A 26,151-nucleotide genomic window follows, 5' to 3' on the forward strand; every position below is an offset into this window, starting at 1 on the left:
TGTGGTGTTCAAAGTGTTGAAAAATTACGATTGAAAAAACTTAAATCTATTTCTAGAAAGAATTTCTCGGCTGCCCCGGATAATCCACAGACCTCACAGTGAAGAGTTTTCATTGGAACTCCTTTCTACTGAAGAAATGGTCCCAGTGCAAGCTGCCCAGTGAGGTCTGTGGATTGCCCAGTATAACCAGGACATTGTTTCTGAGAGGACACATTGCTGCTGATATTTTTAAACGTCATTTTTCGAATTCCGTTTGTGACAAAAAAGAAAAATGACAATGACAAAGAATGGCTACTCTACACTAATTTCTACCAGCTGCTGTCACACAGTCCATTAAGTCTCCTCTGTGTAGAAAGATGTGAAGCTTCTTTGTACTTGGATGAACTTTGTGCACAACACATTTTGTATTGCTAATGTCTGTTCATCCAGTTATGTCCATTTGTCCATACAATATATTTGCTCTTTGCTGGCACTTTAAGATTAAAACAATCATGGTTAATATTAGTTAATTTGTATCATTATGGTCCAATGTCTTGCTTCTGTCATATGCTTAGCCGTTTTGCTTGTCAGTATATTCATGTATCTGGTCTTCCCAAGTTTACATCGCTATTTACTGCCACCTCAACTTCATCCAGTGAGCCCATTCTAACTTTGTGCAGAAAGGTGCTTTGGAGCATGATGAAGGAGAGTGCTTATCAAGACGTGCCCCCACTGAGTTTCGATGCTTCAGTTGCACCGCAACTTGTTTGGCCCCTGTTCATCCCTTACCAATTGACCCCCCTTCATCCCTCTCCTTTGCCCCAGTCATCTCACTGAAAACAACCCTCATCCTTTCTCTTCCATCATCTAGCCATTCCAAATAAAACTGTTTATGCTATACAATGGTATCGTCAGTGTGAGCATGTTAAAAAGTTGATGTATTTAGCACCACTGTGTCTAAGAAGAGCTTCACAGATCCACTATCATGGTTGTACAGTCTTGTTAGTGTTACTGTGGTATGGAGTTAAGATATCAGTAGTGTATTTGTATACTCATAATATCTATTTGCTTTTGAGATTCATGCGTAACATGGCCATAATGTAATTTCCTATGGGAATTAGTAATGTGCCCAATCTTTCTGTCCGTCTCTCCCAGCTAGCTATGTTTCTATCACTATTGGTGGAAAATTGTTTGTTTAATCAGGTCAGATGTTATCATCATCACAACTTTGCTGCAAAATGTTGGTCCACTTTCCTGGGTTAGCACACGGCACTTCGTCTGGCAGAAAAACAAAGGGGATGTACAACTTCAAACTCACATTGCTGGCCACGCATGAACTCACACTGTAAATTGACACGAGGAACAACCAATCTCCAGAGCTATAAAAACAAATGGAGGTGATTTCCGACATATCAAGATGCTTTATGCTCTTCAAACCAATATTTAATAATCTCCAGAGCTTCATGGCTGTGTGTGACTGCTGGGGTGTATCTGAAGTTGACATATTTTATTGTATTTTTCACCCAGAAGTTTAGGGGTGTGTGTGTGTGTGTGTGTGTTACATACCAGAATGAGGTGACCTCACTCTGACTGTGAACCACCCTCTGGGAATCCCCCAACTCACAACTATTTGTAGGCCTCTGCATCCATACATATGTGCGTGTATGCTTGTGCTGGTCTGTGTAGCTCTGCCATATGTTGAGGTAATGGTCATCCTCATGGGAAACCTCATCCTCAGAAACAACTAGGGTGGTCCAGTGACTTCGACATTGACAGTTGCTTGAAGTAAAGGTACAAGTGGGAAGAAATAAAGCTTGAAGTTGCCTCAGTGCTGGTTCAGTAGGAGTGTAATACTATTATTTGATCTCACTGGTGTCCATTTCTCAAACATACACAGATACACGCACACGCAAACGCAAACGCACACGCACACGCACACGCACACACACACACACACACACACACATACACACACTAGTGGCTATCAGAGGAAAATAATAGACCTGCTCAGAGTGTATTAGCATGAAAGTGAAAAGGCAGCTCTTCCTGTACACTGTGCGCTCTGATTCATCTCTGTACAAGAGCAACAGTATACCAACACTGAAGACCAGACAGGAAAGGATCAGTATCCCTCACTCTGGTGGGAGTCATGTGGGTGTTTTGTGTGTTTACCTCCAAGTGTGTCAGTGTAGTACATGTGTGTCAAACATGTGTTGTGTTGTGTGTTTTGTGCAGTTTTGTGCTGTTATGCAGGCAACGACCTCCCCACGCTGAAGCTCTGGGAAAGAATCAGTCTCGTCCTGCACCTGCCCCTCTTTCTCAACCAAACCGCCCCTGTTGCAAGACTTCCCCTTCCCTTACATGTGCACAAAGCAACACACCACATGGAGGGTTTAGAAACATGCAACAACTTACCTGCAGGCCAAAGTAGGTCATTTGTCAAGACCTTCCAAAATGACTCATATGAGCGTTTTTTTGATCTGCCACAGCTGTGTTTAAGGTATGGTTATTTTAAAATTATGAGGTTAAAGTTATGCTAAGACTGCTATGATGGTTGAAGGAAACTACCTTAGACTGATAGAGAGAGGTGCTGATTGGACACAAAGGAGTCATTTGTATTGACGCTCAGGAGGAAACATCTACATTGACCTGCTCAGGCCACCGAACCAAAGGACAGCTGTAGCCCATCAACTTTTATACGTGATAAAACTTGTTTGGCCACTTGGGGTCAGCTGAAACAAAATGTGATCACAACAATGTCATTACATATGATAGTTGATATGGTGAAGTTGCTTATTTAGTTGAATCTACTATTTAGAACAAGACACAGCAGCGCAGCCTAGTCTTGCTTCCAATTCTCAAGTATATAGTGTTGTGGTGTAAAATTACCCAAAGACCCCCAAAAAGCACTCTCCCTAAAGACCACCATTATAAGTGAGCCAACAGCCACTAAGCAACTTTCTTATAAATGAACGAGGCCCTATCTCAAATGCTCTATCTGGATTTTACTGTACAATCCATGGTTTGCCATTACGCAACCAAAACAGGAAGAGCCATTGTTTTCTCTGGTCAGTATCTCGAGGTAACTGTGGAACAACTGGAACATCTGTGGAAACTCTAAACTGCTAAAGAAGAAGAACCAAGCTGATGGAGAGGGCAGAGAAGGTGACTAGGGAGAGTGATAGAAACTGAGGTGAAACTACAGTGAACAGATGTGCATTCACTCGATGGACAGCATTCCTATGTTGTGTCAAAGTCTGTTACCCTGCTTTTTTTAGTTTTCCTCCTACACGAAACAGTTCAAAACTGGCCTTTCTATAAGATCAGAAAGTAACAAGCCTGCCTACTTACTGATACAATCAAGTGTTTTAAGCTGCCTATTCATTGCATTAAGATCAGGGTTTTAGGTCAAATTGGGATTGTTATGGTTGTTTTTTGCTTTGGACATTAGCCAGGCAGCTAGCTGAGGCTATGTCGTAATGCTGTCTATGAGACAGCGGCACCAGCAGTACCACAAGAAGCCACAGGGAGGGGGTCAAGTTAAAAAGTTGTCTATTTCCACTATAAAGCTGTCTGTTGGGTTGATTGCTGGGCTATACGTTACATTTGTAATGTGAATGAACCTGATGTGTCTGTAAAGTTTATTTCAAGCACTTTGTTTGCCAATCCATGTATCCCAGTCTCCTACCAAATCACTAACTTCAGTTTTTGTACTGAACATACATATTGTAGGTGCTTTCACTTGTCACTCTGTAACAGGCAACAGTCAATGCAGCAGACACGTGGAGAAGCAAGCGCCTACCTAACGTTTTCTTCAGAATTACAATATTGCAACCGCAGTAACCCTGCCCCTCACATAAAACACATACACTGTCAAGTTCAAGTCTTTTCCAAGAAGCAGTTTGACTGAGTTAAGTCAAACTGAAACATCAGTCCATGTAACGCATCTGAGGGCATTTCTTGTTTTTGTCCTGATTACTCAGTAAACTGGCTTCCTGGAACAAGCCACAGATCTGCTGTACCAGGTCCCAGAACTGTTTCCATTTGAACTGACTGAACTGTCCTGTAAGAGATCCACAAAGCTTAAGGAGGCATCATACGATACCTTCCTACACCAGTGTCTCATCAGACATGTTGTGAATTGTATTGATTAGGTGACAGAGCAGTGGTGTGTCACCAGCTCTTAAACGGCCAGTTCATTTGAAGGTTTTTCCTGTTTACTTGATAGTGATATACACAAGAGACACCCACATTCTGCAAAACGCACATTTTTTATATAACTGGACATGAACATTAAGGACCTTACCTCATTTTTCCCCGCCCAGCCCGAGCCCTTACCCTAACTTCATCTAAGTTTTAGTTCTAACTTAAGTTCCCTGAACGAATCTGTTGCCTTCAGATGTCATAACACAAACTGCTGCATATATAACATCCATCCATGTATAACATTAGTCAGATTCTAATCAGATTCTAACACATTCTAATGGTGTATTACATAATAATGAAATTGTGTTGAGTGGTTAAACTGTTTTTATTCTTTACAGATGATAGTGGCTGTCACTAGGTTACATTTACAGTATAATGTAACATTTTGATGTTACGTAGGAGAAATTCTTTTATAAAGACACATTTTTGTATTTCTATGAAGTCAACTGCATTAAAGGAATATTTTTTTGGGTTTTTATGTTTCATTCCTTGAGTTTGGGGAGAAGATACGTACAACTCAAGTAGTATCCTTACCTTACAAAAAACCCTGCATATACATTATTATTGTAGATTTTTATTCTCACAATAAACATCTGGAGTTCCAAATTGAACCTTATGGCGGCCTAACTTTGGTCCATGGGCCACAATTTGGGCAGCCTAGCACTAGACTATGTGACACACACAGGTTATCCATGGTCACTTTCTTTTAACAAAGAAGCTCAGGTGGTAATGCACACAGGGGCAGTAAGGCTGTGGGCATTCCAACCTAACTTGTGAGAAAAAAAAAAATCTTTACTGTCACTAAAGAACACTAAAATAATTTCATATGATTATTAAGCCTTTCTTTACTTATGAGTAAATGAGTAGAGTGGCTATAAGGCTCAGCAGCCCCCTTCAACTCAATTAAGACAAATCCAAACCCGATAGCCTTGTACCACTCAATATTTGGAACTTCATAAATGCTTAACCATTACTTAAGATCACCAGGTTTAGAATCTGCATCAAATTGTGGTCATTTATAGATACCAGCTAAAAAACTTTATAACCTTTAAAAAAGTCATTTACAACTCTGATTCCAAAAAAGTTGGGACACTTTAAAACACAAATGAAACCATAATGCAATCATGTTTCTTACAACTGTTTCAGAAGTGTTCCTGCGCCCATGTATTAATATCCTTTACGCATCGTGTGTTTGACAAGTGGTGCTTGTTATCAACAGAGCCTTTCGATGATGACATTCTGTGTCATTTGTGGTTTCACAACTCAGTAACCCTAAATTGAAGCATCAGAAAGATCTCGATATCTTTGTTAGTTTCTGGTCCTCATGAATGCCTGACTGGCCCAGTGACATTGTTGATCTTCAGAGGAAAGACATTTACTGGATGACATCAGCATTGAAACACTCCTTATATGACTTCATGTTGAAGTAAAAGGGGGTTTTTAGTCCCCCATGATGAGAGCACCACCCTTTGTTCTTTGTTTCCTCGTGCAGGTGATAACCATCTGCTGTCCAGCTCAGTGGTGGCAGCTGAGGCTGGCATTGCCCACTACCCACCTGGAAACCCCACCCAGTATTATATAAACACACTGATGACACACACAAATTCAGACAGTCAAAAACAGAATCAACAAAAAGGTGTTTTATTGAAGTCCTATAAAGCTACTGTGAGTTTAAAATTAAAACAATCATAAAAGGCCTTTCTATAGCAAATTTCAGATTTGCATCCTTTTTTGTCCTGAAGAATCCTGCTATACATACATCACATATGACTGTGATTATGAAACAAACAAAAACATGCATTTGGATTGAGCTCTTTCCATCCACACACACTGATTTAATTAAGAGCCCCAAATATGATCTGAAGATTATGAGTCATAGCGATGACCTTCAACTAAACTGGTAAAAACGAACATCAATTTAAATCCATGTCAAGGCAAAAACCCGACATGACTCACTTGTGCATGCAGACAGATACAAGACACCAAACACTCCATGATTAATGGGATAATCAAAAACAGATTATGCTGCGCTGTAGGTACATCTTTAATGCTGTCAGCAAAGTTATGTACATTCATCCACCACCAAAGAAGGAGACTTCCTTCTAGCTATTATTAATAAACATTTTTATTTGGACCAAATACTTAAATGTCAAACACAATATTAGGGGAAAGACAATCCTGCCATTAAAGACACATAAAACTCAACTGAGCGTGCTGATGAGTAGTGAATAGGCCTGCTTGTAATCACTGTTGCACTGGTCGAGGATGTCCTCCAGGAACACTCTGGAGCAGTCTGGAAAGCTGTTCATCAGTTTCATCAAGGACCAGTCATAGTCAGGATCAGTGTCTGGAAAACACACAGGAAAGAAATGATTCTCTAAGAGCCCTATTCAATCATTATTGTTCCCACTAGGCCTTGCTGGAAGAGGGTTCTTTGATTGTCATGACGTACACTACAATGCACTTTCTCTCACTCTCATGCACAACAATAGGAGGTCTTATCATATGTTTATTGTTTTCTTGTCATGGATGAGCTTGTACAAACTGTTGAACATTTGCACACACGATCACCCGGCGAGAACTGTGAGGCATCTCCACAATGCTCTTTCCTTAGCTAATTTAAATGCACTAAAAAAGGCAAAGACAAAGACAAACATGGGATTCTAAAGGCAGACATTTCTTTCAGGCAGCTTAAAACCAATTTGGAATCTCTTCCCTGCAATTACCAACACTGTCTACGATCGAACTCCCAGTAATTCACGCTGCCACAGGCTAGTCCATTTCTAGGGCCAGATGATTAGCAATGAAGGCCTGGGCAAAAGTCTGGTATAGGCAAGAGAGATCCTCACCAAACCAGGCTTGTGCTGGTAATGAAAAGGTTCTGATCAGCACCCATGGATAGAGGATGTTGTGGGATTACACCATGCAGAACTGTGCCCACAATTGCAGGAGAGGACCAAAGGTTTTAAATATTCTTGGGTAGTTTACAGTCGCTTTAATGTCAGACTGATGAAATCGCTCTGTGGCTGCTGTATGGGCACGTACTTAGTTGGGCTATAAAGTAGTCAAGAGCCTCTTTATCTGACACAGGATGGTCCTCACACTACACTCTCTGAGAAGTCAGAACCTGTATACATTACAGTCTGTGGTAACCCAGGCTGATAACACTCAGTGTTTACTTAGACACTGTATCTCACCCTTCAATTGTCTCTGTTTCTTTGGCATGGGCCTTCCAACATAAGATGGCTGTGGGAGTTGAATTATAGTCTAATCTTTCAGTTAGGTGTAAGCTAAGACTAAACTTTAGCTTGCCAATTAGTTAAACTTCTAACGATAACCAGCAAATGGAAATTTCTCTTAGTAACTTAAACACATTTCAAATAAACTTAGTGGATTTCCAAGCCAACTAATGGTAAGTATAGTAATGTGTGCCCTCCCCCTTAGTATTTAGAAAATACATTTCATTTCAACTATCTAGCTTGGTTAACATAAATGCTAGCTATTAGCCATAACAGTAAGCCCATGTATGTAGAATAGCTATCGTTTTTATGGTATCCTATTAATGTTGTGTTAGCAAAGACCTAGCTAGTACAGTAGCTACTATTCAAAAGCTGAAAAATCTGCACCTTTTCAGTTCACAAATGAGGCTCACCCAGAGGAAAATGTTACTGCTCAAAGCTTGCTCCTTTATGGCTATGGAGCCGTAAAGGAGCTCAATGAGAGTTCTCATTTCAGTCTCGTTGTCGTCTTTTTTGGTCTCAAACATTTCTCATTTGTTTCTCCTAAAATTCCTTAGGCGCAATAGGTGAGACTTGAGACTTTGCCGCTTAAACCTTGCTCCTTTCCAGCACTGGGTAGATATTCTGAAACTTCATTGAGAACTTGATGAGATCTCCTTTGAAATTTACAGGGAGCCCAAGTTGAGATTTTCTGCACCTGTTTCTCAGGAGAAACAATTGAGAAACAGGAGAAATCAGTCACAGCCTCACTTTGGTCTCACACAGATCTCATAGTTGTCTAGGAGAAATGAATGAGACACTACTGAGATCTCTTTTCCAATTTTCGTTTCCTCTGGGCAGTTTCATCCTAAACACCTTTTCTTTGAAAACATGTCTTTATGTATAATTATTACAAGAAGAATGCTGCTGCCTTATTATGATTACCTGACATTACTACTTACTGTTGGAAGAGAAGATTAAGATCCTGTACTGTCTTAACGACAACGCTAATTGAACCCTTTCATTCCAAACACAGATGTCTTTATCAGGCTGTATCTTTTATTGCACAAGCAAATCCTGACAGTTGGAGCAAATTAATGTTTTGAGCTGCTTGGAAAATGATTTATGAATTAACAGTTTGTGATCTTATATTGGAACTATATAGTTTTATAGTAATATATCTATAAGTAGAATAAATGAATCTAATGGAAACCTTTTCTGAGACCTAAAAGAGCATGTTAATGCTCAAGGGATGTCTCAGAATTATCACTTTAAAATCTATCTTATATTGCATTGTGTAAGGCTGATAGGTACCATGAAAGAGAACCTAAAAAGATTCAATACAAAATCCTCTGTTTAACAATATGCTAAAGAAAAAAACTAGTTTCATGACACGTAGCATGCACACGTGCAGTAGCAGGAACTGCTTCAGTACAGTGGATAATGAACATGACGTTCTCTGTTTGTGTTCCTTCCGTTGTGAGTGTCAGGTATTCATAGGTGTATGGCAGTCAGTCAGGTATCGAACCCAGTACAGTGTATGTCAATCCAGGCCAATTATTAAAGGGTGGGACTGCTCCTTGGTGTGTCTGTTTGGCTGCAGGCCATGTCTGTCAGTCTAGCCTGGGTGCTCCTGGAGAATTTCCTCTCTGACTGACAGAAGCCTAATGAGTGTGTGTTTGTGTGTGTTGCTGTACTGTGTTGCTCAATCCATAGTAAGAAGAGGTTTGTGCCCAGAAAGAAGGGAAAATACTTTCTCACACACACACTTCCCACAAACTACAAGTATCAGCAGGATTTGAATGCCAAGAGCACCAGGATCACTACGTACCACGCATAACTTTCTGCCTGCATTTTTGAAGCACGTAAGACATTTGATTTAACGCAGACTAAACACACAATCACAATTCTCTAAGGAGGGATGAGGTGGGTAACTCTTGTCACATGTCTGATTGAGGTTTGGTTAACCAGCATTGAGCAAAACTAAAAAAAGGCGAGAGAAACAGAAGTCAGAGTTATTCATCCATTCACACACAGCTCACCAGCTTCTTCTTTCCATCCAGAGCTCCTCTGATCTGGATCTGTATCCAGGTAATTGAGGGGGTGTTGTTGTCCAGAGGTGTTGGGCGGCTGGTACCTAAAGTCAGAGGTAGAACAGGGATACTCCACCTCCTGCATGACTTCCCACTTTGGCTCTTTCTTAGTCCCTCTGTCTTGACCCTCAAGTTTGTCAAGAAAGGCCGAGTTCACCCTGTCAAAATATCATGAATCAAAAAAATGGTCCACATAAAACTAACTGATGCTCTACTTTGCATGCTGGCAGGCTTTACATGGCTGCATGTGGGATGTGTTTGACAGCTTTTCAAACTTTAATTCCAACTAAAATATAGTGAGGTCAGTGAACTGCACACAGCACACTTTGCATTTACTGACCCGGCCAGTCTCAACTGGTTTTACTCCAAATGATGAACAAAACAAACAATTTATCTTGTTGAGTCCAGTTTTGTCTGTGTGTGAATCCAGTTTAATGCCTCAGTGTCATCTGTGCACTGATGTGATCAGTGTTTTTACATAACTGTCTGCTTTGTGTGTTCAGATTTGGAGACAGAACCTGATTAAATTGTAAAGTGGTATCAAATAAACATGTTGTACATTACCTCTTGTGTTCAAGCTGTACATCTTTCACACTTTTTGACTCCTCTCTCTGTTTACTCGCCATGGCCTCACTCTGATCATAGAAGAAAATAAATTGAAGTATAAAGGAAATTATAATAAACTGATACTGGCAATATAAGAATAGGGAAAGAGAGAAATAATTTTATCAGTATTAACTGTAAATGTCATTATCAGGAGCAACAGTATGTACATAACTGAGCCAACAAACTACCGATAAAGAAGCTGTTAGAACTACAGTTCTGATAGAAGGTGCAGGCTTATATTCTGTGCTCTAGATCAGAACACATGACTGGCACCGACAATGGATTGTCATGGATTATTTAGTTCCTCCTGAAAACCCTGCAAAAGCAAGTTGTAATACACAACAAAGCAAATACATGAAAGACACAGGAACAGAACAGTCTGAGCAGAACACCTGTGCAGCCAACTACTGTATAGGGAGGATGACTGGGTGTGTGCAAAACAGCAGCAGCTACTGACAAATATGAAAAATATGAAAACACACAGTGTTATATGACAGAATGACGCAAAGAAGTAAAAGTTCAATGTGTTTGTCTCCTTTCTAGGGCAATAATCAGTACGCGCGCACACACACACACACACACACACACACACACACACACACACACACACACACACACACACTCCTTCATTGTCACTCTCTGCCTTCCTGCTCCAGGAGAGCTAATGGTTCAGGGAGGTGGTTATTTAAGATGGCACTTGAGGAAGAAGGAACACACAGCCCACCAGTGTGCGCACTATGTGCTCCAAACAAAGCTAAGTATTAAATCTCCCACTCAGATACACACATGTATATACACACACACACACAGACACACACACACACACCTACAAATAGAGGATATGAAGGGGTCCCGGACAAAACCACATCAAGAAGTTTGACTTTTGCTGCTCCGCAGCCACAAGCTTTCATCTCCTAATCTGTGACGTCTATCAGAGAGAGCTGCAGCCTGGGAGAGTCAGGAGAGGAGAGGAGAGGAGAGTCAGGAGAGGAGAGGAGAGGAGAGGAGAGGCAAATCAAGACTGCAGAAAAGAAGATACAAGAAAACAGGAAAGAGAGGAAAGCACTGAAATGAAAAGGCAATAAGAGAGGAAAAGAGGAGAAGAGGAGAGTCTTTGTTGCTGTCTGTAACCAGGTATCATCTGGTGAACTCTATCATCCACTTAGCCTGTCTGCCTCGACCCTGTGTCTGTGTCTGTATCCCACCATAAAACAGAGACTTCTTTATTACTGTAACTGACTGCTTTCTGTTCAGTTCGACCCATGGTCTTTCTCCCTCTCTCTCACCACTAAGTTGCCTGGTGAAAGATTTGCATCAGGTCTATGTGAGAAAAAGAGAGAAAAGAAATGCACAACAATGAGAAAAGGGCCAAAAGAAAACATTCCCTCTGTGCACGAGGGAGCTGCGTGTGCACTTTTAACAGTGCTGTCAGTCGCCACATAATACACTCGCAGCAGAATACAGTGTGGAGTGCAGTGTGTCCTCCGGCTGTTTCCAGCCCACTCTCTCCTTCTCTGTTACAGCATCACTGACAGACACTAGGCTGGGTGGAGGAGCACAGACACTATTAGAACTGTGTCTGACTTTCTGACAGAAGCTGTCAACACGCTCCAATAAATGTATGTTTTCTGAGCTAAGAATAACTGTGACCTCTTCACATTTAAGATTTACAGCAGCTATTGATTTGATAATTTATAGCAGCAATTAGCCAAAAAAAGATTGTTAATTAAGAGGAAAGTTATTTATTGTGAGGGCAAGCAGTTGCCCCCTTTGGCAGACAGGGCATGAGATTGGTTGGTGAGGAGCTTGGGTTTCCTCCAGGTACTTTTACTCGTGCAGGTTATTCCACTCTATTCTGACTTCAGCGGGCTCTTCACAGCCATGTTGTGTTGTGTCTCTGTCTCTGCTCAGTGTGAACTCTGGGAAGTCCCTTGAACTCCGCCTTCCACTCTTTCCCTCTCAGGAAAACCAACAGGCAGGGAGGAAGAGAGGCTGAGAAAAGAGAAAAGGAAGCAGAGAAAACAAAAGAGAGGGAAAGGAGCAGAAAGACAGACAGACAAACAGACAGACAGGCAGACGGACAGATAACATTGAGAGGCAGAGGAGAGGAAAAGCACCGGCCTTATCCGTCTGTGTATTTACACTTCCCTTTACTTAACCATGAGCTTGCTGTACTGCTGTGTGCCCCAACTCTGACCAGGAGATAATTGCAGGGGGATCTGGCTCCTCACCCCACCCGGCCCACTGAGGATACCGCTTAACACCCGCACTGCCCCGGACGATGTTTCTTAGTATTTACTGAGAAAACAGCTTACAAAGGCAGATCTATTGGTGTGAATGACCACAGAGCTTCAGTCTCCGACCCCATAGCCACAGATATGAGACTCAACACTGAACCCTGGGACCCATAGAGCAAGTGTGTGTGTGTGTGTGTGTGTGTGTGTGTGTATGTGTGTACATTTGGGCACATACTGTGTCTACAAACAAAACATGTGAAAGCACATACAAGAGCACACACACACACACATTATGTGGTTGCTGGCTTACCCTAGATGACGTGTGTGCGGCACCACTGGATGTCACTGGACCTGGGGCTCTCGTCTCAAACCTATTCAAAAAACGCTCAGTCTTCCTGCAATAAATACACACATTACATCCTTTTGTTGCCAAAGACAAACACAGAAACACACATGAATGATGAGGTAGGGAGGAGTGTTCGTTTACGCCACAGACACTCTACAAGCCTGGGATGCTAACAGGCTGGAGTCCCCCCAAGTTGACCAAGTTTGTTTCTCCCTCTCTGACACTGTTCTCGCTGTTCACAAGCATCTGGTCTGCTACGCTGTCTCACTTCATCAACTCAGCCCTGTGTCTGAGTATCTTCATTGTTCTTCAGGTTCACACATTGGTCTGCTGTCTCCATTTTTTAGTTTGTCTTGTAAAGAAACCAGAGATGCTACTTGACAAGCAATTTCCCCCAGAGCAGCATGTTTAATATTCTGATAACATCTTGGGGAATTCGATTTAAAACGTTGTCGGCTTGTATGGCATAAAAACTTTGTGTGGACACTACACACCCTACATCATTATTGTCTCTAATGAATATACTTTTGAAACCCCCGGCCACATTAAAGGGGCTCTCCACTGGCTTTCCATGTACAGGTCAATTCATTAATCAAGCGGAGTGCTACTCAGTGTGTGAAAACAGTAGTATTAATGAATTTATGGCATTTTTTTTTTTAAACTGCTTCTCAAGTACCTAGGAACCTTTCAAAAAGAAGTGTACTTCAAGTTTATTATCAAATAAAGTTAAAGCTGCAGTATGAAAGAACTTGGCCACCTATTAAATTCATGCTCAATACAAACAAATCACTAGCACAACTGCTAAGTGCTGCTAACTGTAGCTGTGTGTGCAGCCGTGCAGCTAGCAGGCTGAAAAGGCAGCTCAGAGCAACAGGAGAGTCTTGATGTTATACCATTTGTACAGCAGCCATGGACCAGGGCAGGCTGGGGCTAGTTGGTTTAGCATACTTATACATTTCACCTATGGTACAGTTCAACTATATTTCCCAAGTCTACTGTATTAGTACATTAATATCAATCTACCAGAAGTATACTAGTAAGGGTACAAATGGGAGCATAAGGAAAGGGAAAAGACGGGAAAACACTATTTCAGGGACATGGTCACGCCTGTGACATTAAGCATGCCCTCAGTAAACTTACTTATACCCTTAAGATTCTTTAAGTGAAGTTAACATCATACATTAGGTTGACTATTTTCACATTATTTTTGTACCTTAAAGTACACCACGAGTTAACTATTAGGTATTATTTTTTATACTTTAGCTGTACTTTAAGTAGACTTGAAGTTAACTCACAATTATAGTGCCAGTACAAGTATAAGACATATATACTTCATAAACTATATTTACATTTTTGGTGTATAACCAGTTTTTCATTGTGTATTTCATGTCCTGATGAAGACATTTATCAACGCATATCCATTCATGAATAACTTAAACTTGTCAGAGTGCCTCAGGTTTTAGTCAGACTGCCACCGCACACTACGGCTATTCATTGCAAGTAAGCTGGATAGGCACTGTTTTTAGCCATTTTGATCTATACTTAATTATGACTTTATATAAGTATATCTCTGATATTAACATAAAATGTAAACTGAAAGTATTTTCTCTTAATTTTAGTTTAAAAAGAGTATACTGATAACACACTTGAACACATTTTATGTAAGGCTATCCCAGCTTCTGTTTTGTGATAAATATATTTTACAAGAAATTCTAACAAAGGAATTAGAATTGTAAAAGACATGGGCATTTACCGCACAGTGAAAATCTGTCATCCAACTTTGAAAGTTCCCTGACTTTTCCTACTAGTACAGTATTAGTATACAGTGTCATAAGCAGTTTAACATATCAGACAATGAGTGAAATGGCATGAAATTTGGTACGCATTCATGTGATCATTTGGTGATGGTAAATTTTGAGTTTTCATTTAGCCCCAATGTCAGGTCAAAATGTCAATTTGTTCAGTACTTTGGTTCATGACTAAATTGCAACAAAACTAATGACATACCAATCTGCCTCAGTTCTACTTTATGTTAAGTGTCAGTTATAAAAATGTTAGCACGCTACCATTCTGAACTAAGACAGCATGGTGACCACTATACCTACATAACATTAGTATGTTAACCCTGTCATTGTGAGCAGGTTGGCATATTAGCATTAGCATTGGTTAAAGCACAGTTGTTCCCAGCATGACTGATTTCCCCTGTGTGTGTTTGTTCGTTGTTTGATTGGTTTGTCAGCAGGATTACACAAAACTACAGAATGGACTTCTACCAGACTTGGATGGAGGATTGGTCTCAGCTCAGACTAGACCCCAATGACTTGGTGTGGATCTAGATAAGGGCGTGATACATGATTTCTTTCTCACTTTCTTAAACCTTGCAAGATGTGGCATTATTCTACATTTTTGTGCAGGGAATAATGCATGGATCTTTTTGAAATAAAAAAAAATCTGGCATATTTAGCTTGCTGGTATAAGCCTATATATGCCTATGCTACGATCAGTACAAAAGGTATGAGCTCTACTGATGGCCATTCCAGTTATGTTATTAATTATGTAGTCCAAGGAAATCAGGTATTCCAACTACTTGCGAGTTTGAATAGAGATGGGGTGATCAAAAGTGGACCTTGTGGCACCTGTGTCCCTTGCTTCCCCTAAAATACTAACTGATATCCTATTTTTCTCTTTTCTGACAACAGAAAATGCTAAATGCCTGCTCAAACTTAAATGACAATTATAGGTCAGCAGAGGATCAGACACTGGGTGCTTCTTTTGTAAAAGGCAGGAGATGTTGTCATCTGATGCCACATCTATGACTAAGATCCATTGCAAGCAAGAAAGAACACAACACAGTACACCCCAACCAACACAATACCACAGAGTGACTGCGATGGGACCCAAGTTAACCTGATCCAGAGCTGACCTGAGGTGATCCTGCTGGAGCATCTCCCTCCTCCTCTGCTCCTCCTGTCGTCGCTTCTCCTCCAGGCGCTCTGCCTACAATACATCACAACAGTCACCCCACATCAGACAGCCGGACGCACGGCATGCCGCCGCCATACATACATATGCCATGTCCCGTTTTCCCAACATACATTACATGTGGTTTATGGGCTTTAAGCAAATTGTAGAATATGAGGTATTCTGATGCACTGTAATTACAGACATATTATACATGCACATGCAGTGGTACTTCCCTGAATATCACTTGAAAAACATGACTTTCAAGTTCATGATATAACTTACATATGAGCTTCGACAATTTGTTTTTAATATACCACAGACAATATGTCAGTCAAATGTATCAATAAAAATACCATTAGAGACATGTCAAAAGAAACATTTATCAATATAACATTTTTTTATAGTGAATGTGACATTTTGGAAGATGATACATTTATTGTTGACTCAACTGCATTTTCCTGTTAAAAAAAAAAATGAAAACCCTTTCTGTCGGTTGTAATTTCAGTGCATTTGCTGGCAAGAGAAACACATTTTTGTTTTAGAATTACATTTCAATTTTTTTAAATCATATTCTGACACCAGTGACATGTGCAGCCCAAGTGTGGATAGATGTTTTCATGTCCTAGAGACATGTTTTTGACAGCCTCTTGTTAGATCACGTCAATAGACTAGAAAAGGATGCTTCACATTCATACGTTTGTTTGTTGGATTACCACTACATTCCTATGGCTTCATAGAGATCATCACGCAACAGGATGAGATCTGTGGATTAATGCTTTGGTCTATAGCATTAATCACCCTTCAACATTACTGCAGCAATTCATTAACCACTAGTGGACAAGAGGTGGGCCAGACGTGGGGTAGAACATGTCTGAGAACAGAGTGAGAAGCTGTCTCGGGCTGATGGAAACCCATGAGACCATAAATCAAGGTTGGCTTCAGTACAGGCTGTTCGAGGGAAAGAGACTGCTCTCAGACACATGGACCTGCTCCAGCTCAGGTGGATGCTTGTCTCTACTGACATCTTGAGGCTAAACATGATATTGTTCCTCACTGAGGGAGGACAAAAAATGCCATGGAGTGGATGGCTGTCACCACATAGCGACATGTTTCAGTGGAGCTGCGCATCTTCATAACACTACCAGAAACACCAACACCAAATCTACTCAAATTTGTATCTACCCTTCAGAAGGTCTCTCATGTCTTTGTCTCTCAGGTGTCATGAGTCACAAATCTGTTTTCGGGTAAATTCACGATAGTTGCAATGAATTTTGTTATGCTCCATAATTTTACAGTCGCTGAGCATGCTTATTAATTTTTTGTTTTTCATTTGCATGTGTTTCTTTAGTTGCAGAATAACAGCTTAAACAGCCACTGTCAAGGACTCCCACAGCCTTCCAGAGAACACACTTACTATCACACACCCCACTTATAAAGGACACCTGTACAGTTTAATGAAATCCAATAACACTCTCTACTTAAACGACGCCTATAATGTTGTGTTCACTGAATCATATGTTTTAGTATTGAAGTCGTAGTGATGGTGCTGTACTAGACCGAATTACATTGACAAGAAAGGGTAACTGCATTCTGATAAATTACAATATAGATTACTGTTACCAGATTATGGATACATTTTGTAAACATTGGGATGATAAACAGGACTATAATTCTAAACAGCTCTACAAACCCTCACACAATGGCAAGAAACACTTTTCACATGCCCTCGCGCTGCACAGTGAAAAACGTGTATAATTGCTGTCAGCACAAAAACAGGTCAGCTCTCTCTCCTCTGCCCCACAGTACAGGCAGGCAGGAGTGCTGCAGGTACACTGATCAACCAAATGTATTCCTCCTTGATTCATCCAGCTGCCAACTCATTATAATGGCCTCAGGTAAAAAAAAAATTAAATAAAATGCTTTCACCATTACTTTGTCTTTAAAGCTGGAAGTTCCAAAATATCACAATACAGTGAAAGTATTGCAACTGCTATTTCTTGTTCCACCTACACTCACAACTCATGGCTGAGTGCAGTACATTCCTGACATGGAACTCTGGGGTTTGTCAAAACGCACTCTGGGAAATACAGGATATCACTGTGCTAACTGAAATAGAGTCAGAAGTGTTGAGGCAGAGAGGAGATGCCAAACTTGTTAGTTATTACTTCATCTTCAAAGAAAACCCCCAAAGGGAGTTTAATACATAGAATGTGTTTAATGGTTGGTTCGTCTTAGATTTTAATGCTTTGTTTTCAAAAATAATTGAAATAGAAATAAAAAGGGTGGCAGGTTATTTGAGGGCAGGTTTTATTGCTAACCGAACGTATATGAGAAATGCTTTTGCGAGAAGGCCAAAATACATATTGTTGGTCTTACCATCTCCCTCTTTTCATTTTTCATCTTCTGTAACTCCTCCTCCTCTTCTTGTCTCTTCCTCCTGTCCATGTCTTCTTTTTTCAGCTTGAAACAACAGGTTGCATCAAAAATGTCACTGTGGCTCAGCCATCACAAAGAAAAAACACTAAAAAGTATGTCATGTAAATACTTCACAACGAGTTCAAAATATATTTAAAGGTGCATATATATTAACAGGATAAAGTACCTTCTTCTGCAGTTTGGAGCAACGTAAGTCCTTAAACTGCTTTTGTCTGGCTTCATCCAGTGATACAGAACCACCTTGATACATTAAAAAACAGATAACACCATGTCAGTGAGGAAGTGTGTATAAGCATTCCCAAATAAGATTAGTGTTACAAAAATTAGTTGAGGATAAGGTGAATGTGACAGTGGACATTGTGTGTATTGGTTTACCCAGCCTCTCTGGATTCAGGTGCACAGGGGGAGCTCTGTTTGCCTCTTTCCATCTTTGAAGGTCCTCCAGTTCTTTCTGAGACACTATGGCAAAATAAACCTTAATTACTTGGTGATAATTTTCAGTATGTTTGAAGATCAATATAAAAATAGGAAGGGTAGTTAAAAGCAGCAGTGTCAGCCTACTCATTTGCATCTTGCTTCGCCGAGATTCGTTTGGTGCAATCATGGTGAATCCATCCGAGCTGAGAGACAGAAAGAGCTTGATTGGGATTAAATGGGCTGTGGATACTGTTAAGCCTCACTACTCTCTCAGTGTCTGCATCACTTAGTATTAAAGTTAAAACAGACTTACATGCAGCAAACTAATGCATCAACAAAATAGATAGGTATCAATACCAAAACTATGTGAAACAGCTTCCTCACCTCCAAACTGGAGGCATATTTATGCCTCCAGTTTGCATATTAGACCATATTTGAGGTGCTGTAAAAACACATTGCTCAATATTTCTTGGCTACTGATGGTGTATTTGACATCTACACATCTAAAACTACCACTATACTTGATATCAAGCATTTTTGCTGTACCAGTGTGGAGAAATTCAACAATAAAATTCCCCATTTCTACCTCCAAGTGGCATATTTTCATATATTTGAGCTACTGTAAAAACACTTTGCTCATTAATTCCTGGCTATGGATGGTATACTTAACTTCTACACATATAAGACTACAGGCATACTTAATATCAAGCATTTTTACTGCACCAATGTGGATAAATTCAACAAAAAAAGGCCCATATTTATACCTGCAGATTCCACATTTTCATATATTTGACATACTGTAAAAACGCTTTGCTCAATAATTCCTGGCTATGGGTGATATATCTGACTTCTACACAAGTGTTCTTACAGTAGCTCAAATATGGTCAAATATTAAATCTCCAGGCATAAATATTGGACTTTTATTTTTTAATTTCTCCTTGATATCATGTATAGTTGTAGTCTTAGATGTGTAAAAGTCAAATATACCATCCATAGCCAGGAATTATTGAGCAAAGAGTTTTTACAGTACGTCAAATATATGAAAATATGGAATATGCAGGTATAAATACGGGAATTTTATTGTTGAATTTCTCCACATTGGTACAGTAAAAATGCTTGATATCAAGTATAGTTGTAGCCTTATATGTGTAGATGTCAAATATACCATCCATAGCAAGGAAATATTGAGCAAAGTGTTTTTACAGTAGCTCAAATATATGAAAATATGCAAACTGGAGGCATGAATATGGGACTTTTATTTTGGCATTTTTCACACGGGTGCAGTAAAGATACCTGATATTAAAGTTGAATTTCGGTCGATTTCAACATGCAGCTTTATCGCTCAAGCTACCCTTGACTAGCCAGTACCGAAAACGCGAACACTTTTGGTCCACCTCTTACAGAGCTCCTTGAATGGAGAGTTAGCAGTGACAGCTAACAGCATGGGGTCATAACTTTACACTGTGTTTTAAGCGTCTTAACATGCTCCAAATCTCACCCCAAAAGGTATGCAACATCAGCAGACACCTAAGAACATAGCACTGTAGCGTTTATGACTCACAATGAATAAAAAAGTTTGTTGACATCCATGTCGTAGACCAAACTAGTCGATCCGTCAAGCGTGCGCTTACTCCCTCACTGGCAGCGACGGAAACTTGAATTTTGTAGACAGAAACGTATTCCAGCATTTTAATTTTTCTGTTCATAACGTACATGTTCATGTTACAGCCTGTCATGAGCCATTAGCCTTACAATAGCCTGTTATGAGTCTATTCGCTCTGCACCGAGAGCTAGCTTGTTTGCTCATGCTAATGGTTCTTGCAGGGAGCAGAGCAGAGAGTCCGTGATGATCGTAGCTGTTTCCGAAATAGTCACGATGGAGAGCTTGTCTGATGTCGAAGTGGAAGACATCGACGACGAACCTTTTGAATTCGACGGTAGTCCATATTTGTTCGTACCGGAGTATACAGATGAGGAGTTACTAGCACTAGAGAACGAGAGAGTGGAGAGAAAGGCGCAGAGAGCGGCAGAACAGGCAGAGGCGGCTTTACGGCCAAGGACATCGGCGACCTGGTGGTGCTCTTGTGGATGTTGTGTCCAAATGGATACAGAAGAGGAAAGCCTATGCTGTAAGGAGTGGGACATCATACAGCCTACTGTGTCCCAGGATAGCGCACAATGTGTCACCCGCACAGAGTTCATACGGAGTTTGCACGTCTATTTGAAGGACGACCAGCCACAACGGTGATGTTTCGGGGTCGTAGAGAGGCAAACGGTGGAAGCTTATATTCTTATATTTCTTCATTCTATTGCCACAATTGGGCATTGCACAAACTCGTACCATTTTCAGTAACTAGCGCTGCTTCGATCATCACAGACTCTCTGCTCTGCTCCCTGCAAGAACCATTAGCATGAGCAAACGTCTCTCGTGAAGAGCGAATAGACTCATGACAGGCTATTGTAAGGCTAATGGCTCATGACAGGCTGTAACATGAACATGTACGTTATGAACAGAAAAACGAAAATGCTGGAATACGTTTCTGTCTGCAAAATTCAAGTTTCCGTCGCTGCCAGTGAGGGAGTAAGCGCACGCTCGACGGATCGACTAGTTTGGTCTACGGCATGGATGTCAACAAACGGTATGTGGCTGCTTGCACAAACACACTGTTTTAACCACTTTTTTATTCATTGTGAGTCATAAACACTACAGTGCTGTGTTCTTAGGTGTCTGCTGATGTTGCTTTTGGGGTGAGATTTGGAGCATGTTAAGATGCTTAAAACACAGTGTAAAGTTCTGACCCCATGCTGTTAGCTGTCACTGCTAACTCTCCGTTCAAGGAGCTCTGTAAGAGGTGGACCAAAAGTGTTCGCGTTTTCGGTACTGGTTAGTCAAGGGTAGCTTGAGCGATAAAGCTGCATGTTGAAATCGACCGAAGTTCTCCTTTAAGTGTTTTTTATTCATCATGGGGTCATGAAACGCTTTAATGTAACATATTTTATTAAATGTGTGTTCGAATTATCGCTTACTGTTCTTAATATCTTTATTTTGAAAACCGAAAGTCCGCATTTACCATAATGCTGAGAATACTTGTACACTCAAAATTTAAGTGCGGCTGATTTGACCACTGAGATCGGGGTAACAGCTGGCTTGACCGCAGTTCCATATCCATGTGTCACGGTAGATTGCCCCGCCGTAGCCTACTAGCCTACTGTTTCTTCTACCCAGCACTGTCCAGTAAATGACAACATCCGGTCTCAGAATATGAATAAACAGACCTTTTTTCCATTTCTGTTTTCTAGTGATTTTATTTTTTGTTATATGAAATAGAAAATGAAAATCGAATCATTTTTATAATTTCGCTCATCCCTTTTTGACCATGAAAAAGAAAAACGCCTTGTATTTCAATTTAAATGTTTATATTCTAAAACGAAAATGAACTAGTTTTTTGTTTTTTAATACCCGTTTCTGAAAGGAAAATCGAATGACCAAAAGATACAAGGACCAGATTCGTTCACCGAATCGTTCAGTGCTCTCCAACGCCCTGAACTGATAGCAGCCAAACGATCCGTCATTCAGTTCATTATTCAGCCCTGAGGTTCACGTTCACTTACTGAGGGAAGATGCGTTCACGGACTATAGTACACAATCATTCCCGGGAGACGCAGCGCTGCTTTGAGTGGTATAGATGCACTAAAATTATTACACGGTATAGGTGTCCCCTGTGCACAGTAAAATCACTTAACATGATGCTACACGGATGTTGGCAACACAGCGCTAATTTAAGCAGTACGGAACATGAATCACGTCCTCACAGTTCTCTGAGTAAGTCGCGGTTGTACCACTCCCGGCCAGCATGCTCGCGGCTGAGCTCAACTGAACTGAGAAAGGAACGAATCAGTTCATGAACACAACACTAGAAAACAATGCAGGCGCGGGGGGTCGGGTTCGGCCTGGGTTCGGCCAGACAATTCATACTGCTGTGTCGGGCTGCGTCGGGTTCGGGCTTAAAAACCCGCGGGCCGGGTCGGGTCGGGTTGTAATTTTCAGGCCCGTTGAGAACTCTAATACAAAGCTATTCAAATCAACTCCACCTCGCCCAGCGACAACACGGTGCTGCCTTCAAGTCAAACACAACTGAAAGTAAGTTGCTCAAGCGGCAGTTAATGTAAAGCAACAATATCACAATATTACAATATATTTTGTCACAATATAAAGGTAAAAGCACAGCCAAGATAAACGTCGTCGTTTAAATAGCAGTTTAAGCTACGTTCGGGACCCCACATGTCACCAGCAGCTCTGATTTACGCGAAACAGTGAAGGCACCGTTTTACTCTCTAATCACCTGAAACGAAAGTGAAAGTGAACAACAGCGATTCACTGCTACCTTATCAACAACATGTTTTTATAAGTTAAATGTTAGAACTCCAACAGAGTAAATGTTAGCTAAGCTGGCTGTGAAGAGTTACGACTGTAATTACTAGCCTACATCGTTGTAAAGTCAGACGACATGTCTGTGCTGAAGTTATCTCAAAATAGTTTGTCAAAGTTGTCATAATTTCCATGAAACTGGTCTAATACTCACTACCGTGGCTGCCTGTCAGTCGCTGGTGGAGCCCGGCCGTCAGGTGCATGTGTTTGGGCATCCTCAGCTATAGGGTCGGTGTCAGATACACCTGCAGTCCTCTCCATGAGGTGAGCAGGGGTTCTCCTGGGGTTCAGCTGCTCTCTCTGGTTGTCATACGGATCCATTATCAGTGACAGCCTCCAGGTGATCTCCACACCAAGCTGGGCTATCCGGTCATGTTGTGCTTCTATTCTTAGTGCAGTGTTTTTTTTACATGGATAATTACGAGTACCCATGAGTCATGTGTTCCGCCACTGTAATGACATAGCGCCATCTGCTGGAATAACAGGTGAAATCTGCGGGTTTATTGTGTCACAACGAACATCAAAGTCATATTCACAGTTATGGCACAGAAGAGTCAAAATAATGAAAGACAAGAAAACCTTTCTGTGCTTCTCAACTAATTATCCTTCCTACCTTACATGTTACAAGTGCATTACTACATTGGCAATCTGTACATAACACCTCAAACCATACACCATTCCATGTAGCCTACAGTAGCTTTGCAAACTGAAATCAGCCTTTTTTTCCTTAGTATCTGTCTATCACATGATGATATCATATGATATTAATACCAACTACAATAACATATAATAGGCCTACACTCTTAGAAATAACAGTTCCAAAAGGGTTCTTCTACGAGGGCTGAGGTTCTGGAACCGTTTGCTTCTGAAAAACCCTTTCAGAAGGGTTTTTCAAGGGTTTTTGGTAACACTAATGATTCCAGTAAGATCCATTTTGATCCAGAGAACCCTTTAAAACCCCTTCCCTGAATAAAGGGTTTTAAAAGGGTTCTTGGTAACACTAAGGGTTCCAGTAAGAACTATTTTGATCCAGAGAACCCTTTTTGGAAGAAAGAGTTCTTCAGGGATTGTTGAAAGCATGGGTATAAGATCCTGTGTCACCAGGGACATACTTCCTGATAACACTTACCAATAATGGTGCAAAATACAATTCCTTGTGACTACTGATAAAAATACTTTTCATATCCATTTTTTTTGTTCATTTGTTTTTTTAAAGCAAGCTCTTCTTCTCCAGATCATGTTGATCAAACTGTAACATAATTGCCCATCTTGGGATTTGAACACCTGCCACCCAGTCTAAAGTCACTGGCAGTAGTAACTGTGCTAACCAGCTAGCTGCATTGAGTCAACTCATCAGATCCACCATACTTAGTCCGGTGGCATAATGAAAATACCGTTACAGAGGTGATAAAAGCAGTGTAATTTTGGCCTAGGAGCCCTCAGAAAAAAAACTTCATATTAGCAGTATATCATTATCAATGAAATATGCTTAATACACAGTGATTTTCAAGTTCCTGCACAAGATAAAGTGTTCAAATGAATACCAAAGTTTACATTTTATAGTTTTATTTATGTGTATGAACTTTTACATAACTAAAGCTTCAATACATGACAAGTATTGAAAAAGTATAATCTTTATTGGCCCTGTAATTGATAATTATGAGTCGTTACAGGTGCATTTGCAAAGAGGTGAGCAGTCTTGCCAGCCCATAGAGCCCCATTGTGAACCAGGAAATGTTGAGTACACCAAAGTTTTATGTTAGAAATGTACAGTGTGGGTCCCCAGTATTAAGAAACTTCTGGTTGCTAACTTGTATATGTTGGGCAATTTGCATAATTAGCATTATTAGCATTAATTAGCATTGATCGCCTATATGGGCAATATTTCAGCAACTGCTTGGCCATTTCTGACATTTTCAAAATTCAAAATGACAGTTTAAACCAAAAGTGGCCATATTTGAACTCCCAGTGGACCGATTTTTTATTAATTTGAGTCGATTTTGAGCTTATAGTTCTGATTGCGTTTTTTGGCTGCTCAATTTTGTGTGATTGTCACTGTGGTAACTGCATCGGGCAGAATACTGGCTGGATGGAAAGATGGACAAAACAGAGCTTTTTATATTTGGATAATATCATCTCAATGCAAGTAAGTTGATCAAATAGAAGCAGATAAAAGTGATTACAGTGTGTATGTAGTGCATATTTAATTAATTTTTTTCAATATATATATAGCCTAATCTCTATAGCCTACTTCTAAACCGTCTCTAAAATATGGTAGGAGTTCTTTTCATCCAAAGACTTAATCCAGAGTAATTAATACATCAACAGTCAAAGTCCGTGTAAAGCAAATTCAGCCATTTTCTTCTAAACACATTAAACAGGTCATAAATGTATTTCCTTAAAACATGTAAAAAGCCATTCAACCATTTAGAATTTAATTTTGGAGCTAGGCTCACATACTGTCTTTCATGATTTCTGTGTTCAGGATTTAATGGGCGGGTCAGAAATCATGGCCGCGGATTTGCATAAACCCGGCCATGCTGCGGAAGCCATATAAGCCGCATTAGCTTTGGAGGTTTTTCCGCTCGCTCTCGAGTCATAGCATCTCTTAGAATAGTTTGCAGCTAGCTAACCAGCTAACCAGTCAACCAGTCAGCTAAACAGTCATGTCTCCTCCACATCGCTCGTGCATCTTTCCTGGATGCCACAGTGTGCAGGGTAACGGCGCCGTTAGCTTATTTAAGTTCCCTAAGGACGACAACGTAAGGAAATGGTGGATCGATTTTGTCAAGAGGAGATACTGTTGAGAATTAAAAATCACCACCTACACCCGTCTCAGTGTCGACTTTACTCCCGATATTTACAGCAACTGTCACCAGGTAAAGTCTGGATATCTGAAGAGTCTGTTGACATTGGTCAATGGGGCCCGAACCAACCCTCTCCGTCCCCGGCTTGCATCCTCCCGTCCCGCAGACAGTGCATGCTCTCATCTCCGCTGCTGGCATTATGTGCCCGCAGGCCTGCCACCGTCCCGCCGACAACAGGTGCTCTCATCCCCGCCACCGGCCAGACTTTAGATTCTCTGCCCAGGCCAACCCTAGATCAAGCATTTGTGTGTGTGTGTGTGTGTGTGTGTGTGTTTTGTAATAACTCAAAATAATGACTGTATTTCCAGCTACAAAAGGCACATCTCTCTCCTCCCTCCATGTTGTGCCCTGCG

General features: G+C 40.7%; 1 protein-coding gene across 1 annotated transcript; it reads right to left on the bottom strand.

The window, feature by feature from the left end:
- Positions 1-5,810: 5,810 nt before the first annotated feature.
- On the bottom strand, positions 5,811-23,366 carry epsti1 (epithelial stromal interaction 1). The gene is made up of 10 exons (XM_030427321.1): positions 23,086-23,366; positions 18,647-18,705; positions 18,461-18,544; positions 18,252-18,325; positions 18,026-18,109; positions 15,609-15,682; positions 12,650-12,734; positions 10,061-10,131; positions 9,446-9,654; positions 5,811-6,532 (listed from the first exon to the last, which is right to left on the bottom strand). The coding sequence occupies exons 1-10, from the start codon at positions 23,361-23,363 to the stop codon at positions 6,387-6,389; spliced, it is 1,164 nt and encodes a 387-aa protein (XP_030283181.1). The 5' UTR covers positions 23,364-23,366; the 3' UTR covers positions 5,811-6,386.
- Between the last annotated feature and the right edge of the window lie 2,785 nt (positions 23,367-26,151).

This window comes from Sparus aurata, chromosome 9 (genome assembly GCF_900880675.1).
Source record: "Sparus aurata chromosome 9, fSpaAur1.1, whole genome shotgun sequence".
NCBI classification, from domain to species: Eukaryota; Metazoa; Chordata; class Actinopteri; order Spariformes; family Sparidae; genus Sparus; species Sparus aurata.